At 34.6% G+C, this 17,783-nt stretch overlaps 1 protein-coding gene across 1 annotated transcript in view; it reads left to right on the top strand.

The window, feature by feature from the left end:
* Positions 1–17,783, top strand: part of LOC128858825 (nuclear pore complex protein Nup88) — a 159,073-nt gene that overhangs the window by 49,304 nt on the left and 91,986 nt on the right. Inside the window, exon 2 of the mRNA XM_054095348.1 lies at positions 9,083–9,252. Within this exon, the coding sequence (XP_053951323.1) occupies positions 9,083–9,252 (170 nt within the window). The remainder of the gene's footprint in view (positions 1–9,082; positions 9,253–17,783) is intronic.

The raw sequence follows: 17,783 nt of genomic DNA, 5'->3' as shown, positions 1-17,783 counted from the left end.
AACATAAAGTAGTAAAATGTGTAGTCCGCAGCGTTACAAGACGACCAGCAGCATACACGCATTCCTTCCCCATACCCATGAGTGCTAGCAAGGGACATACACACACATATACCCACACGGTGAATAACAATAAATTTTTAAGACAATGGAAAAATACAAAAGAAATTCTTGTAGGCATACTTCTTTTGGTTTTGTTTATCTTATAGACAGGCATCTTCCTGCTTCCATCCCACAAGCCAACTCCCATAATGGGTTAACTGTAAAGAAATTTGACTTTTTCACTGTAGTAGTGTGTAAAGCCACGGTCCAAAGGATAGACACAGAGCAACTTTTGAGTCGGTTAGTGAGCCTCAATCCAACTGATGCGAGTATATGAAGCATAAAATGCATGTAATTGTGTAAACACACCCGCATGCACACGGAGTGAAAACACGCGCGTGCAGGACACATTTACATGCATGCGCGATAATTATGACATCTTAAATAAAATATATACAACAGTAACAACAACTTAGCATGATAATGTCATGTCAGTGAATAGTCAAGAAGTCTATGAATATGCGAATGAGTGCTGGCAAATGTAAGGGGGGATGAATGCGACTTTGGCTGAAGATATGATGTGAATGCACTGACATGTAAAATTTTACAATTCAAATGTCAAAAAGTCAAAAACATATACAAATAACACCGAAGAATTACAGATACATAGATGTGATGGGCGTGGGAGTGGGCGTATCAACCGTAAACTACATACAGTTACAGTTAAGGGTCAAGAAATAGCAAACTTTTTGAAAATAGAGAAAGAGTATTTATAACTTAAACGGGACGAAAAAAAATTTTAAAATTAAGTTAAGTAAAAAAGAATTAATTAAGGGGGAAGTCTACTGTGAATTTTTCAAAAAATCGATTTTTTTTTTATTAGCTTAAAAAATACTTTGAACCCTCTTAAATAAGGTACAATATGTGTTACAGCTGGCTAAATTTTTCTTCGTTGAAATTTCGACCTTTTCCCGAAGCGCTCCAAAGCGCGTACCTGCTATACTGAAACTTTAAACGCATTTTTCTCGAAACTAAGTTTTTGTATACGGTGTACACGATATCTCGAGTTCTGATAAATGAATCAGCTTAAAAATTTAATTATATATTCTATGTAATAGTGTCTCTCGTCTGACATAGGATTTTTTTTTATATCGTTATTTGTTAAATTGTTATAAACAATAGTAACATCAATTTTAGGCAAAAAAAAAAGAAAAAAATTTCAAGAATTTTTTTTTTCAACGCCAAAATTTTTTATCGACATAATCCTACGTCAGACGAGAGTCAATACTATGTATATGATAACAATATTTTGTTTTTTTGTTTTAGATCACCGAAACGTAAGATTTCATGTACACCGTTTAGGCACCTAAGAAAAGCGGACCTGCGCTTGCAGAAGTGCCACAGCGGCCATTTTGAATATTTTGACTTAAATTTTTTTTTTCAAAAACTTAAATATATAATAAAGATAAGAGTTTAAATAGATTTTATGTACGAGCAATATTTTGTTAGAAATAAAATCCGGAAAATAAGCCTGTTTTTTCCCTTGTCACAGTAGACTTCCCCCTTAAAATACATTATTTACAAATTAAGGAAATAAAAGTAAAAAAATATATAAAAAAATTTAAAAAAATATAAAATATAAATAACACGTCAAAAAATTGCTTGAGGTTTTTTAAAACAAATTTTTTTTTGTTAATTTTTTTTTTTGGCAATAAATAGAAACATAAGTAGTACAAATTTTTTATTTGAATCCAAATTTTATATAATTTAATTAATATATAATAAAAATAAATCACATTTTCTTTTCACAGGACAAAAATTAATATTTCTAAACATGTTTTAATTCGATCCAAATATAACACTGTGGAACAAATTCAGGTTAGCAAAAATTAGGTCCATTCTGAGAGTGGCGGGTGAAAATAGAGGCGAAATTAGAAGACCCGTATCGCGCCGTTTTTTTATGTTAGTTCGAATTTTTTTTTAATCGGCCTTCGAAGTTTGCAGTCAAATGCCGATTTTCAGTATATTGTTTCATAAGTACCACAAAAATTTTCGAAATCTATTTTTTCAAAAATTGTAATTGTCGCACAGGTCTCTAGCAATAATTTGGCTTTTACAGATTGAAAAAATATCAATTAGTCGACGAGTTATAGCCAAAAAACCATATAAACAATTTTGCTCCGATTTCGAACTTCGAAGGCCGATTAAAAAAAAATTCGAACTAACATAAAAAAACGGCGCGATACGGGTCTTCTAATTTCGCCTATATTTTCACCCGCCACTCTCAGAATGGACCTAATTTTTGCTAACCTGAATTTGTTCCACAGTGTAATTTAAATGAAAATTAGTCACATTTTCTTTGAAATTAAATTGTTTTAAAAGAAATAAAGTTAAAAGATTAGCTAAAAAAGAAAAAAATGGATTATGAAATATTACAAACGTGTCATAAAATTTATTTAATTTGTTCAAGAAAAATTTGTTTACTAGCAAAAATGTATTATTTGAACTCGAATATAATTTCCAGTTAGTTCCTGTTTTTGAAAATTGAGTTTTTAATTTTGTTTAACTTCTTTTTTAAGAAATAAAGTTAAAAAATTAACTATTTATAAAATATGAAAAATATGTGATAAAATTTATTAAGGCGCCTGTGCAATTTTTCGTTCAATAATTTTCTAAAAACATTAACCCTCTAGCGGCCTTACAATGGCCTTATTCTTGAAACCTCTCCCAAAAAGTTTCAAAACGAGGGAGCTAATGGGTTAAGAATATTACTCGTGAAATTTCACTATATACGTCCAAACTAGCTATTTTACTCAGACAAGTATTTTAACCGTGTTTCCCCTTTTCTAAAATATGAAAAACATTTCATATTTTTTTTTACTTAAGTTTTTTAATAAAAAAAGTAAAATAATTAATTAATTATAAAATATGAAAAACGTGTCGTAAAATTTGATTAATTTATTTAAGAAACATGTTTTTACAATTAAAAAAAACAGTTATAGCACAAATTATTCATTTGAATTCAAATGCGATTTATTTATACTAAAAATTAACCAGTTTTAATTTGAAAAGATAAGAAACCTCCAAAAATCCTCTCGAAAAAAATTCGAATTTAAAAAATATAAAAACAATATATTTTAAGAAAGGTATGCCAACCAAAACGTATTTAATGGACTATGAATAAGTTCGTGCGGTTTTACAACAGATGGCGTAACTTGATTATTATTCCATCGATCCACATTTCCAAACATTCATTGGAGAGCTACTGTCGTAAGGCACAAACGTCAGTATAAGTTTTTTATTTGAAGCGTAAACAACAATATTTTTACCACACTTGAAAATGTCGAATTTCGTGCCAAATAATGTGTTTTTGCGGGGAATTCTTCTTCATTATTTTAATATGAAGAAAAAAGCAGCCGAAAGTCATCGTATCTTGGTGGAAGTTTATGGTGAGCATGCTCTATCTGAGCGAACGTGCCAGAAGTGGTTTGCACGCTTTAAAAGTGGTGATTTTGGCTTGGAAGACGAAGAACGCGAGGGTGCGCCGCCAAAGTTCATGGATACCGAATTGGAGGAATTGCTCGATCAAGATCCGGCTCAAACGCAAGAAGAGGTTGCAAAAACTTTGGGAGTTGATCAATCAATCATTTCCAAACGTTTAAAAGCCATGGGAATGATCCGAAAGGTAGGCCATTGGGTGCCGTATGAATTGAAGCCAAGAGACGTTGAACGCCGTTTTATGGCATGCGAACAACTGCTTCAACGGCACAAAAGAAAGGGTTTTTTGCATCGAATTGTGACTGGCGATGAAAAGTGGGTCCATTACGACAATCCAAAACGTCGGGCAACGTATGGATACCCTGGCCATGCTTCAACATCGACGTCGGCGCAGAATATTCATGGCCTGAAGGTTATGCTGTGTATCTGGTGGGACCAGCTGGGTGTTGTGTATTATGAGCTACTGAAACCGAATGAAACGATTACGGGGGATGTCTACCGACGACAATTGATGCGTTTGAGCCGAGCACTGCGAGAAAAACGGCCGCAATACGCCGATAGACACGACAAAGTTATTTTGCAACATGACAATGCTCGGCCACATGTTGCACAAGTGGTCAAAACATACTTAGAAACGCTCAAATGGGATGTCCTACCCCACCCGCCGTATAGTCCAGACCTTGCGCCATCCGATTACTATCTCTTCCGATCGATGCAACATGGCCTGGCTGACCAGCACTTCCGTAATTACGATGAAGTCAAAAAATGGATCGATTCGTGGATTGCGGCAAAACCGACCGAATTTTTCACAAAGGGAATCCGTGAATTGTCAGAAAGATGGGAAAAAGTAGTAGTAAGCGATGGACAATATTTTGAATATTAAATTTGTAACCATTTTACGTCAATAAAGTTTCAAATTTCGAAAAAAAACCGCACGAACTTATTCATAGTCCTATAGTTTCATTTTATTTTTAATTATTTTGTTTTTTATTAATTTGCTTTACTCAAATAATAGCTAAAAAAAGAATAAAAATAAAATATAAAATATAAAAAATTCCATACAAATTATTTAAGTTCTTTTAATAAAAGGCTTTTGTTTGAGCTTTTTTTTAGTTACAAAAAATGTTTGTAGTACAACTTTCTTGTTTGAATCCAAATTGACATAATTTATAATAAAAGCTAACAGTTTTGCTTTGAAAGGGTAAAAACCAATCATTATACTTATAGCTTGCGGCAACAAAAAAAATCATGAATATAATTAGAAAAGATATGCCCAAAATATTGAGGCCCGGTTTTATTTATTTATTAGTTCTTTTGTTTTCCTTTTTATTTACTAAATTTATTGGTTTATTTTTTTTTTTTTTTATTTACCAAATTTATTGGTTTATTTTTTTTTTTTTATTTACCAAATTTATTGGTTTATTTATTTTTTTTTTTTTAATTTTAGAATGAAGAAATTTTTTTAGTTAAAAAAATTGCGCAAATATGCACAAAAAATGTGTTAATATTTTTATATACATAAAAAAATTTGGTTTTAGTAATAAAATTTAATAATAATAAATAAAAAAAAAATATGGTCAAATTTTGTATGTATATTATTTTCCTCAACACTGTAACTGTAAAAAGAATTTGCTTTTTCTTTGTATTTATTTCTGTTTATCTTGAGCAATTAAATATTTTTGTTTAGTTCCACCATTTACAGTTGAATTCATTGCATATTTTTGTGCGCCTGTTACGTTGCGTCACGCATTTCAATGCTTTTGCTTTTGCTTGGCGCTGTTCCGGTGTGAGTTATTTTGCGGTGTTCACATACGGATTATTCGTATGTGTAAACTTTTAATTTTGTTAATCAGCGAATTGGAAAAATATCGGCGTACTGAAATGAGTTGGAATGGGTAATGGGTGCGAGAGCGAAGTTAAACAAAACATGTCGAAAGTAAAAGAAATTTTTAAGATTTAGGGATAGACCGAAAGGGCAAAGGTTGCAAGACTTCGTATTTTAATGCATATAATCCACTTGCAATCTCAAAAGAAACGGTTATCATCAGTATGTCAAGAAGAGAGTATGAGCGACTGTACTCGTATGTAGCTGGTGGCATATTCATAATTTTTCTTGCCACCCTTTTTTTTTGCTGGCTGAAATGATTAGTTCCATAGTCTTAGCTGGCAATATCGCAACAAGGTTTACAAATTATTGAATGTGACGGTTCATGTACCTCCAGTGGGTCGAATTTTTTTGAAAATAATAAAGATAGGTTAAACTCAACTCTAAGCAGAGCAGAATCTTCTTCCAAGCAGAGTTACACGTATAACCGATTCAGTTGTAAAATATTGTGAGGAGGCATTTTACTTATCAGTAGCGGTACCAACGCTATCATGAAGTTTTGAAGAGTTAAGAACTTTGTAGATTAGTAAAACCGACTGCTAGTCTGAGTTCTTGGTTAAACGATCATACAGAGAAAAAAGAAACTAAGACCGTATACAAATTTCTTTTTTTCGGATAAGTTACTTTTTAACCCACATTGGCCATTGTAGCCATCATCAGAAACTGTCTGAATCTTTCGGGCACTAGAGCACTATTTAATTCAGAATGTATTAAAAAATTCTCGAAAATATTTAAATGAAGAATTAACTATTGATACATCATTAGAAGGTTAAATAAAAAATTCGCCGAACTTTTTGAACAGTAGTTATACTGGGTTACCGGGAAAGTCGTGCTAGATACCTAACAACATTATTATGATGTATAAAACTTAACCGTTTGGGAAATACCCGATTTTAAAGATTATTAAAAAATATATTATTTTTTTTGCTTGTACGTCCATTTTTTTTTAATTTTTTTCTGCTTATAGTTAAAATATTGATTCTGCTAATGGTTAAAAAGTTATACAAATTGTCAATAAAATTATAAGATGCTTTCCATTTCAATTCAACCGGGCTATTCGGGTCATGTTCTTCGATTTCGATGTAACTGAAATATGTTGCTCTCTGGTCAAAATAATGAGACACGTATTTTTTTGTTCGCCCGAAAAAAATTTTTTTCAAGCTTTATCGGCAATTTTGTTTTTCGGCTCAAACTCGATTTTTTTTAATTATATAAGAAAATTTTTTTTTTAAATGCCCATAACTTAGTCAAAAATGAACCGATTTTAATAATTCTGGGATCAAAATGATCGTAATTATTTACACGAGCGACTTCATGTAGAAACAATTGCAAAAAAGTAGTTGAAAATTTTTTATTTAGCAAAAATTTTTTATTTAGTCAAAAAAAAGCCGATTTGAATGATTTTGGGTTCAAAATAATCGTAATTACTTACACGAGCGACTTCGTGCAGAAACAATTGCAAAAAAGTAGTTGAAAATGTTTTATTTTGCAAAAAACAAAAAGTGCGAAACAGGGATTTTACTCAAAAATTCATTACTCAAAAACAACTCATTGTAGCTACTAGGCATTCAGCTCAATTAAAGTTTGAGATGTCCTTTTGATTTGGAAAAAGTTATAAAAAAAAAAAAAATACTCTTTTTGAAATATTGAATTTCGAAAAAATTTCAATTTTTTTTCTTTTTTGCTAAATAAAAAATTGTCACCTACTTTTTTGCAATTGTTTCTACATGAAGTCGCTCGTGTAAGTAATTACGATCATTTTGATCCCAGAATTATTAAAATCGGTTCATTTTTGACTAAGTTATGGGCATTTAAAAAAAATGTTTTCTTATATAATTAAAAAAAATCGAGTTTGAGCCGAAAAACAAAATTGCCGATAATGCTTGAAAAAATTTTTTTTCGGGCGAACAAAAAAATACGTGTCTCATTATTTTGACCAGAGAGAAACATATTTCAGTTACATCGAAATCGAAGAACATGACCCGAATAGCCCGGTTGAATTGAATTGGAAAGCATCATAAGCAAACCCTGACAGTTACAAATGGTTTTTTGATAAAATTTTCAATTTACGATTTCTCACTAAGCGTTTCATACTTCACATCATTAAAAAAAAAATTTTGGAAACTACTCTGCAAATCATTTTAAAACTTAGTAGCTATCCAAAAATACATAATTCTTATGGTGCTTTCGCTTCTATGAAAAACTGTTGCCCTTCCACGGCCTACAAATCGTCACAAAACACTTCGAGTATGTATCTGTCTGTGTCGCACTCACAACAAATAATAGTAACGTTTAAAATAGCCAGCTGATTTTCGGGGCAGCCACCCTCTTACAAAACTTCTCACAGAAAAAAATTTGCCTTCGTAGATTTCGGCACTTTTAGAGACGAACACCGAATTTTCTCGTCGGAAATAAGTGCTTTTTAGAATCGAACACGAAAAAAGTAAAGTGAATTTTTTTTGCTTGAATTGAAGAAGTAGCCCGTAAGCGGATTGCGGGCTCAACTAGGGTAGGTAGGGGAGTTAGGGTGGGTGTCGCAATGGCTCACTTAAGACTCAACTATATATATATATATAGCGGGTTCACCCTTTTTGGGTTCTTGGCCGAGCTCCTCCTCCTATTTGTGGCGTGCGTCGTGATGTTGTTCCACAAATGGAGGAACCCATATTTTCAAGCCGACTACGAACGGCAGATATTTTTATGAGGAGCTTTTTCATGGCAGAAATACACTCGGAGGTTTGCCATTGCCTGTCGAGGGGCGACCGCTATTAGAAAAATGTTTTTCTTAATTTTGGTGTTTCACCGAAAATCGAACCTACATTCTCTCTGTGAATTCCGAATGGTAGTCACGCACCAATTCATTCGGCTACGGCGGCCGCCGTGAAAGGTAAAATTCCACAAGTAAGAGAAAATTAAAAAAAACTACGTTGTTTAAGATTTTGCAGAATTATGTAATGGAAAACAGGTATTTGAAATCTAACTATATAAGGGTTGAGTACGTACAAAGTCAGACAGATGGCACTACTGGGGCGTACAGAGTTTATGTTTAGTTAGTAGCATCTTTTGGAAGAACTCACACCAAGTTCAGCCAGATTGGCCTATTGCTTTGTATTTCCCGTTCGTTTGAGTCGAGAAAGTCGAGTGATTTTCCTTTTCCATTACGACAACGCACCAGTTCACACCTCAGCAGTGGTGGGAGTAAAATTAATGAAAATAGATTTCCAACTCGCTTCACAGCCCCCCTCTTCTGCAGACTTGGCGCCATCAGCTCCCTCGTACAACTTTCTGTGAACCAATTTAAAGAAATGGCTGGCGGTAATAAGATTTCATTCAAACGAGGAGGTGATTGCAGCAACGAATGGCTACTTTTCAGACTTGGACAAATCCTATTACTCGGAAGGGATCAACAAACTAGAACAGCGTTGGACGAAATGTATAGGCCTAAAAGCAGACTATGTCGAAGAATTAAAGAGGTTTACCACAAGCAATTGAGCAGTTTCTGCACATACCTTTCAAACGACCCTCGCATATTGGCATCAGTATATTTTCCTTTATTAATAATTTTAATTAAAGAGTTTATATTATACTAAATGTTGTTAAATAAAGTATTTAACTCGATATCTCAACAAACAAAATTTCTTTTCCCCTCATCTCTTACAGAGCCTCACGCCATCGATGCCGCAAAGTTTCCAAGTGGAACGTGTTGTCGCCTCCACCGAGGGCTCACTCATCGCGCTAGCAGGCGCCAGGGGTGTCACCGTACTCGAACTGCCGCGTCGCTGGGGCAAAGATGGGCTCTTCATGGAGGGTAAAGAGAAAATCACATGTCGGTAAGTTGCTGCCAAATGAGAAAAGTGTAAAGAAAGAATCAAAACAGAATTAAATTATAAGTGCAAACAAATTTGTAATGCAAATGCGTGACAGCAATTAAAGTGACGCATAGCAAGCAAGTACACCTAAGGAATGCCGCATATTAAAATGCCATTAAAGGTCGCACCAAACATGTGGCATCAGCGAAAGAAAAAAGTAAATATTGTCATAACTCAGGCTTAAAATTAAAATTACCTTTTAGACTCACAAATTGTAGAGCGAATGGTGGTATCAAGGGCTGGGTCGGGGTAAGCGACAAGAAATCCAGCTGTAAGCGAAAAGTTGTAGCAGAAACCAAGGAAAAAAAATAAAGCAACAGACACTGAAAAGTAAATGATAAACTGCATTAAGCGCAACATTTTGTGCAATGCAAAAGTTTCCGAAAAGCGAACTTTCTGCCATCGGCTGCTACACCTTCGTCGACGAATGTGTCTTAAGCCAACTCTTGTCGTCTCTGCCGGGTGCCACAAAATCATTATTGTATTTGTACTGTATCTCTCCAACAGGCTGCCTTACCTATGCCAAACGCTAAGCTGCTACCGAAAAAGCCATTATTATAATTTCATACCTTAAAAAAATAGTCGAAATACGAAATAAATGTGTGCAACGCCAAAAAGTATGCAACGACGGTATGCTTGATTGTGTTATATACATACATATGTATATGTGTGTATGTGTAAGAGCAACCAAATACGCTCGACTGAATGAGCGTTGCAAGGCGTTGAACGTGTAAAATGTGCCACGTTAAGCACATCTGTTTTTTATTACTTTTAATTTGCCATTAATAAAGCATATTTTGGGGGGCAGCGTCACATTTGCCGACTCCTCAATTTCATTTAATTTTTTCTAAGTTCTGGAGCACTTCATTACTTCATTTTTTAAGAATTTCTTTTTTTTCTGCCACCATTTATTTCAGCGGCTATGGTCCATTCCGATGGCAGTTCGTTTTTATGTGCCTAATGCAACGATTTGCGTTTAGTGCGCCCAATAATAGGCAATTAAATGGTTTTAAATATTGCTTGCCAAGCGATTACGGGTAATAAGTCAATAATATTGTCAGTTTTATGGCTGCAATTTGTAGAAGTTTCTTAATTGAGAGTGGCTGGTAAGAGGTGCCTGTGAATATGAAGAAGGAAGGGAAGTAATATTTCAATAGGCAAAAAACAATATTCGACTATGCAAAAAAAAAAAAATTTTTTTTTTTTAAAGTAATTTCACCCGCTAATGCGCATAAGTGTTTAAAATCACTCATTTTTGAAGTGAATTATTTTAGCAGAACTAATTTTTTGCATAGTACCGAAACAGTTGAGGAAGTGTTTGCTATTTTAGTTGCTGTCGCCTTGAACGTTCTTTTTATGCACATTTTATCTGAGGCGACCTCTAGTGAAATTTTACGTGGAATAAATTTCTAAAACATTTAACCCTGTAGCGACCTTGCATTCGCATTATTTTTCAAATTTCTCCAAAAAAGGGTCAAAACGGCCCACTTCTGAGGGAGCTAATGGGTTAAAATATTCGACAAAAATATACCTCGTGATATTCTGCTGTATATGTCCAAAGTAGGTAATTCACTCAGACCAGCATTTTAATCGGTTTTTCCGCTTTTTCGAAAAGCTCTCAAGTACGTAATTTAAAATGTAATTAAGCTAAAAAATGTTACCTGGGAATACCAAATGCTTTGGGTGTTTTACTATATCGCGCTAGACCGAAATTGCCTTCGTTTCGCCGCCAAACTATGAATCTAAATTATTGCAGAGTGGAATAAAGAATAAATTATTAAATATGACGTCCAAGCTATAAGAAATACCGCAATTCCACCTATAAACTTGCGTTTCTCGTGTAAAAATTAGCCATACAAAAAATCATGAAATCTCCATTCACTACCATTAAGGTTTGTACATGAGATGTTTAATTTAGGTCCCTTGGGTAGGACATTCACCGTCAGTCAGCTTTCGTCCGTCCAATGCACTCAAAAAAAGTTACCCTACGTCTTCCGATACATAAAATTTGGTATAGAAAAAAATGTTCGCTCAAAGGAAGTGTCCGGCTAATAGAGATATCAGTTTGGCGAGGGTACACTGTAAATTAATTGGCACACTACGTAAGGATACTGTCGTCGTTTGCTGCTAGCTTTATAAAAACCTGGAATACTTTGGGCTGCTTTGCTATCAGCAAACTGAAAAGCCTCAAAAGCGATGCCATTGTCAACTACTCGTACTTAAAAAGGTAACCCTCATTTCCAGCACACATCTACTATGTAGTATTGTCATAAAAACTCTGCGTAAACTTAGATGCAATGCCTGCCGCCAAAGTGAAAGTTCCTAGCCCGTTAAAAATCCAGGTCGTTCGTTGCGCATTTATAAATCTGAATGTCAACCTGTCTTAGAAATGGTTTTGGCAAGCAAAGGTATAACCTTTTTTTAGCTGATTGGTGGAGTTTTTTCCCCAATTTCTAGTGTGCGTCCTACAATTATGTTTCATCTTACCTCTGAGTTGCAGATCGGAGGTTTGCTTTTGCTTACCGAGAGTCGTTCAGTATTTGGAAAAAACCTTTTTCTATCACTTTATGTTTCATAACCTCGGTAGGCATCGATGCCAGTATCAACCGATCGAAAAGTCACGCGCAAACGCTCGCCTATGGCAGCCGCGGAAGAAATTTTAGTTAACTGAAAAAGGTAAGCAGCGAACCTACTTGTAGAAATGACCAGTAAATGTTGCCGCTTCTTAACGCTAATCGCACTGAATCCCTGCTGAGCCAAAATAATACGCAAACACACCCAGAGGTTAGTCGCGCAGACTCACGACTTGTGTAAAAGCTGTATATATGAAGAAAAAGAAGAAGAGGCGATTCTGAACCTTCTATGACACTGTCCTGCTCCAATCAAACGAACGTTCGCCTTTCTAGGTACGTAATCCTTAGGTGAGCTAGAAGAGCTCCTAAGCATTGTGGAAAATAGAGATATTTTAAAAGTTTTACTCAGTTTACAACGGCTTTAGCTAAGATCAGGGCATATCATACAACCGCTACAATCTCAATTAACTTAGACTTTAAAGGACTTGCAAACTTGTAGCCAAATTCCTGGTTGCTGTAACAAATTAATTTCGTTTTCCTCCTAAAAATGCACCCGACATATGAGACCTATATTGCATATGTGCAATAGTCATTTTACAAGACAGTAGTCGCCAGTCCCTCATATGATCGCTTAAACTAATTTTTCTAGTCAAACACAGCCGAATTAGCACGTTTCCCAGGCTTACCTTAGATAATCTCGGCAGTTAAAATTGGCAGGATCACCAAATTTTCTGGGTTTAGTATTGCTGATACAACAACAATAACTTTCCGAGCTCTTCTTAGCACCAAAATAAGCTGACAGGTGCAGAGCATCAGAGCTGAGCGTACAAGGAGCTAAGGCTAAAAAGTTATGGCCGGATGGAGGATAGAGAACGAAGCTAAAAAATGCTTCGTAAATGATAATGGGGACTTACATCCTTTTTATGGGAGTTTGGCCGAGCTCCGAAGGTTTGCTATAGTCAGCCTAGGGGCGACCGCTAGCAGCAAATACTTGTTATATCAATTAGTGTTTCATGCCCGGAGCTTCGAACTTGTTTATTTCCGAGTGATAGTCATACACGAATCTTCTATGCCGTTATATCAATATTTTTTCAAACTTTTTTTTTTAATTTGGAAATTGAACATTGTCATTTATGAATGAAAAATAATATCGTACAAGTGACTGCCACGACTGGCTTTACAGTAGGCCATTCGATCAACCCAATATTTAAGCACATATTCGATTGTTTGGGCTCCAATTTCATGAACGGCAACTTCAATTTCGTGTTTTAAAACATCAATCGTCTCTGGATGGTTCGCATAGCATTTCTCCTTAACGGCTCCTCACAAAAAATAGTCCAACGGGCCTAAATCACAGCTCCGAGGCGGCCATTTTGATATCGAAATTTCGGCTGATTATTCGGTTTTCAAAAACGGTAAACATTTGACATGTCATTTGTGTTACCATTCTCAAAAAAATAGGTGGTTCAAAAAGCAAACGCTATATGGCCCACCCTGTACATATGCACACCTGTGTTCACAATTCATTTTTTTTTTCTCCTGCGCACTCTACAAGGCTTCCCCAACGTACGCGATTAGATGATATCGTCTTAGATGCTTGTGTTTATGGAGGATTAGTGCAGGATAGATCTTCTCAAGCCGAACCTTTTCCGGAAGCCGGTCGTGGCTTCTGCTTCCCTGAGGATTTTAATCTAGAGCCATTCTGGTGATGCTGTTAGGCGGTTTCCTAAGAGCTTAGCCCACCCGACTCCGTTTACATTTTTCACAATAATAATTTGTATTTATTATCATTACAGTTGTGCAGACCATTGCTTCCAGAAGTACGGTTCTCCACTCCGATCGATCCTCTGCTACTCTTTCCAGTTCGCGATCCCCATTTTCCGCAAGTCGGCTGTGACCTCATCAACTCAGCGTTTGTTTGGTCTCCCTCGGCCTCTCCGTCCAACCACTTGCCTATGGAACGCTATACAGGCAGCTCTCCATTTGCGTATTCTGTAAATGTGCTCCAGACATCTGGTTCATTTTATAGATCGTATTGCGTTTCCATTTTGAATCAGTGCATCGAGTTCGTGGTTATATGTATCTTATCCGATATGTTCCGTCATCTCGGCGGAAGGGACCATATATTTTTCGCAGTACCTTTCTTGCAAACCTCAGTATTTGGTCAATGTCTGTTGTTTTAAGTACCCGTACTTCGCTGCTGTATGTTAATATCGGTTGTACAAGCGCTTTATAGGTACATTGCCATCTTCTGAGCTTTTGATAGCAATCGAGACTTGAATAATTTAATTTATTTATTCTGTTTTGCTTATTTGTTTTTTTTTTTTTAGATAATTAATAATTTCATTTATTTGATTTTTTTTAAATTCAATAAATTTTCATCAAATTTCAAACTCTTTAGTCAAAATTTTTCTAAAAATGTTCTAAAAAAATTCTGAGTATGCAGTTTTTTAGCCCATTCAATTTTAGTATGATAAAGTGCTAATATAAAGTGGCTTAAAATACGCGTTGATTTTTAATAATTTTTTGTTGTTTAGAACGTTCAAATCTGAAAAAAACAAGGAATGAAAGCTTAGAGTAGTGATGGGCAAATTCAGCACATTTGCACTGTGCAGCAGCGTGTGCTTCTGCGTGCGTAAAAGTGCTAGGTGAAGGGGGATAACAAAGCACAGGGAAGAAACAGAAAAATTGAGCGAGTTGTGTCTGTGTTTGTACCCTGAATGAGAGAGCAATTATTCTTGAATTCTTACCAGGGATGCCAACTTTTAACTTCATATCAACAAATTTCTAAAAAATAGGTTTTCTTGGTACATTTTTCTTCAATAACTAAATTTAATACATATTACACTTTCTATTATAATAATGAATTAAGATAATGGACAACAATAAACAAGCAATTAAACATTTCAAAAGTTCGCGTAATACTGTTTTTTAATTGCTAGATGTAAAGAAAGTTAAGACCTCTGAAAATATTTAATTTGAGATTAATTTAAAATCTTACATATTGGAAAGCAATGTCAGTTAAATCTTCAATAATATTGATCACTGCATATACTGACGAATCTGTAAATTATTCACACTTATGTTATGATTACTTAAATGGTTTTTGAGATCGGATATATTTTTTTTAAATTGAGCTAAGAAATCCAGAAAATCAATTTTTTTTTGCAAATTACTTTATAAAACTGCAAACTCTCTTCAGCTAACGAAGTTTGTCGAATGTTTCAGAATTTTTAGCTACTGAATGATACCATTTTTTCTTTTATTTTTCACAAAAAGTGGACGAGATTGATAACTAATTTCGCCCATCTAAATCCAATACACTCTGATATGCCCAACTGCAAATAAAAATAAACAACTAAGAGTATATACTTATGTATATAAATTATGAATAATAAAATCAACAATACCCAAAATTGATTCCCACATTTAACAACTGCGGCAACTCTTACTCATAAGTTTTGACATTTCATAAATAAAATCAGTTTTTTCGTGATTTCTTCATTTTTCGACGATATTTTTTGAGACCGTAATTTACATATTATTGTCGCATAAAAAACCACTAATATTAAGTGTATTTGTATGGTGTAGATGCAGTGAAAGTGCTGAAAATTCTATTTAAAAATTTGAAGCGGCGAACGTCAAAACAAAGTGCACAGTGTTCAACTGCCGACAAAAACCTAAATTTATTTCTAATGTGTAATATATTTTTGTTTTAACTTTTAATTTAGATAAACAAAATTAAATAAAATATTAAATATAAAACATTTGGTTCAGCATGACCTCAAATAAAAGAACATTGTTAAATTTGAATCCGAAGTGGAGTGTAACTTTTTTATGCAAATATGTAGACGGAGAATCACAATGCCTTGTATGTGAAAAACGTGTGGTGTGTAAGGTTTTTAACATAAAGAGACATTATGAGCTGCACAGGAGTGATTATGATGAATATGTAGGAAACTCCTTAAGTCTAAACGAAGAGCCCGATTCGATGTGCCAAATTACAGAAGGTCGGAAAAATTCAAATTATTCAAATCTTTTTTTTTAATTTCTTAGGAAAGCGAAGATTACGTTGTAGATGCAAAGCGTGCAACTTATGAAATCGCGTTAAACCTTGTTCGTGAGAATCGTGCATTTTCGGATGGCGAATTGGTGAAGTCTTGTATATTAAAAGCAGTAGGAATTTTGTCCCCTTTTCTCGTAGAACTATAAGCAGACGAGTAGATGAAATGGCGGAAATTACAGAATCACAGTATAAAGAGCGTATAAAATCATTCACAGCGATTTCATTGGCAATTGACAAAAGTACAGATATATCCGACATAGCCCAATTAGCGATTTTTATCCGAGGAGTTGATGCCCACCTAAATATATGTGAAGAACTTTTGGACATTATTCCAGTGACAGGGACGACTAAAGGTGAAGATTTATTTCAATGTGTTAATGAATGTACTGAACGTACGGGTGTATCATGACGAAAAGTGGTTTGCGTTGCCACCGATGGTGCGAAATCCATGAGCGGATGCAAACAAATTTCTCTAATCATTTTTGTGTACTTTGTCATACTGTGCGCATTGCCATATGCGTGTGATTTGAATTTGATAGCAACTAAGTACTCACCAAGAATACCCACTCTACTAAGATAATTTCCTCAATGTTTTTTGAAAAAATCCTCTATTTTTTTTAATGGAAACATGTATAAATTGTCCTTTTTAACAAAATAAAATGTATAACATCCATTGTTTAAATAAAACATGGCTGGTTGAGATTACTGTTCGCTGTTGTGACCAGCATTCTTTAAAAAAAAAATGCACTAATATAAAAACATACGATATACATACATACTTATATGTAAACGAAGACAATTTTTTCATTCAGAAAAATATACACCGATTTGTCAGTACAAATTTATCTCCACATAGTTTAGCAACTATGAAACTTTGACATGCGAATGTTCAAACTTCTTGATTATAAAATCGCCTATGCTTCTTGGTTACAAAAATTATAAAAGTAAATAAAATAGAAATTTGCAAAGATGATGTTAATATTCAAAAAAGCGTTTCCAATAAAAAAAAACCAAAAGCATTTTATTATTTCATATGAACGATCAACACTTCGAAATCCCTTAACATGGAATGAAGTCCCCTTATCTGGTAACTTTGCTGTTGGCAAAGCTTCACTCTCTTTTTTACAAACACATATGCGTTGCTCAGAAGTGATTAATATACGTACACGCCTATTGCTTACCCTTCTAATCTAAGTTTGTCGCCCCCCCATCTAGCACTTTGCTAGCACTCTCTGCTGCGAGCGTGCCACGCTGCTGCCCGTCCCTAGCTTAGAGTAATATATGTTAAAATAAATTTCACAATTTAGAAACTAAATAAGTAGAAAAAAAATCTAATCAGCTGCTACGTTTTCAAAGTGCCTTAGTAGAAATTTTTTTTGAAACAAAATACCTTTAATAGCTGAGCAGTTGTTAAGATTTCAAACAGCTTTGACTTTCAAAAATTTGAATTTACGATTGCTCCTTTTCGTTTGGCATTACAAAAACAAGCATTCGCTGCTTCTTCCGCCCAAGCTACTGCAGCACATTTCGAAACTATAACTGTAATTGTTCATATATTTTAATACTTTTCTTCTCTCCCCCTTCTGCTCACAAGCAAATTTACAAAGAACTGTTCGGAGAGTAACTCAACTTAAAGGATTATTGTGATGACGAAATTTCGTAGAAAATTTTCGCTGATTTCCTGTCTGTATGCGCAAAGACTAAGCGTATTCCTACCCCGCCCGCCATTTGCATAGTAGGTCCTTTGTTTCGCCCGACAAATCGCCACAAAATGGGCCAACCACTTCAGCGCGAAACAATCAAGGACAAAGCGGCGTTACGAACACTCAAGCAATGCTTCCTTTCCAAGCTAT

The sequence above is a fragment of the Anastrepha ludens genome, chromosome 3, assembly GCF_028408465.1.
Source record: "Anastrepha ludens isolate Willacy chromosome 3, idAnaLude1.1, whole genome shotgun sequence".
Classification (NCBI taxonomy): Eukaryota; Metazoa; Arthropoda; class Insecta; order Diptera; family Tephritidae; genus Anastrepha; species Anastrepha ludens.
Note: the sequence above shows the minus strand (reverse complement) of the source record. Positions and strands in the feature narration are given on the sequence as shown.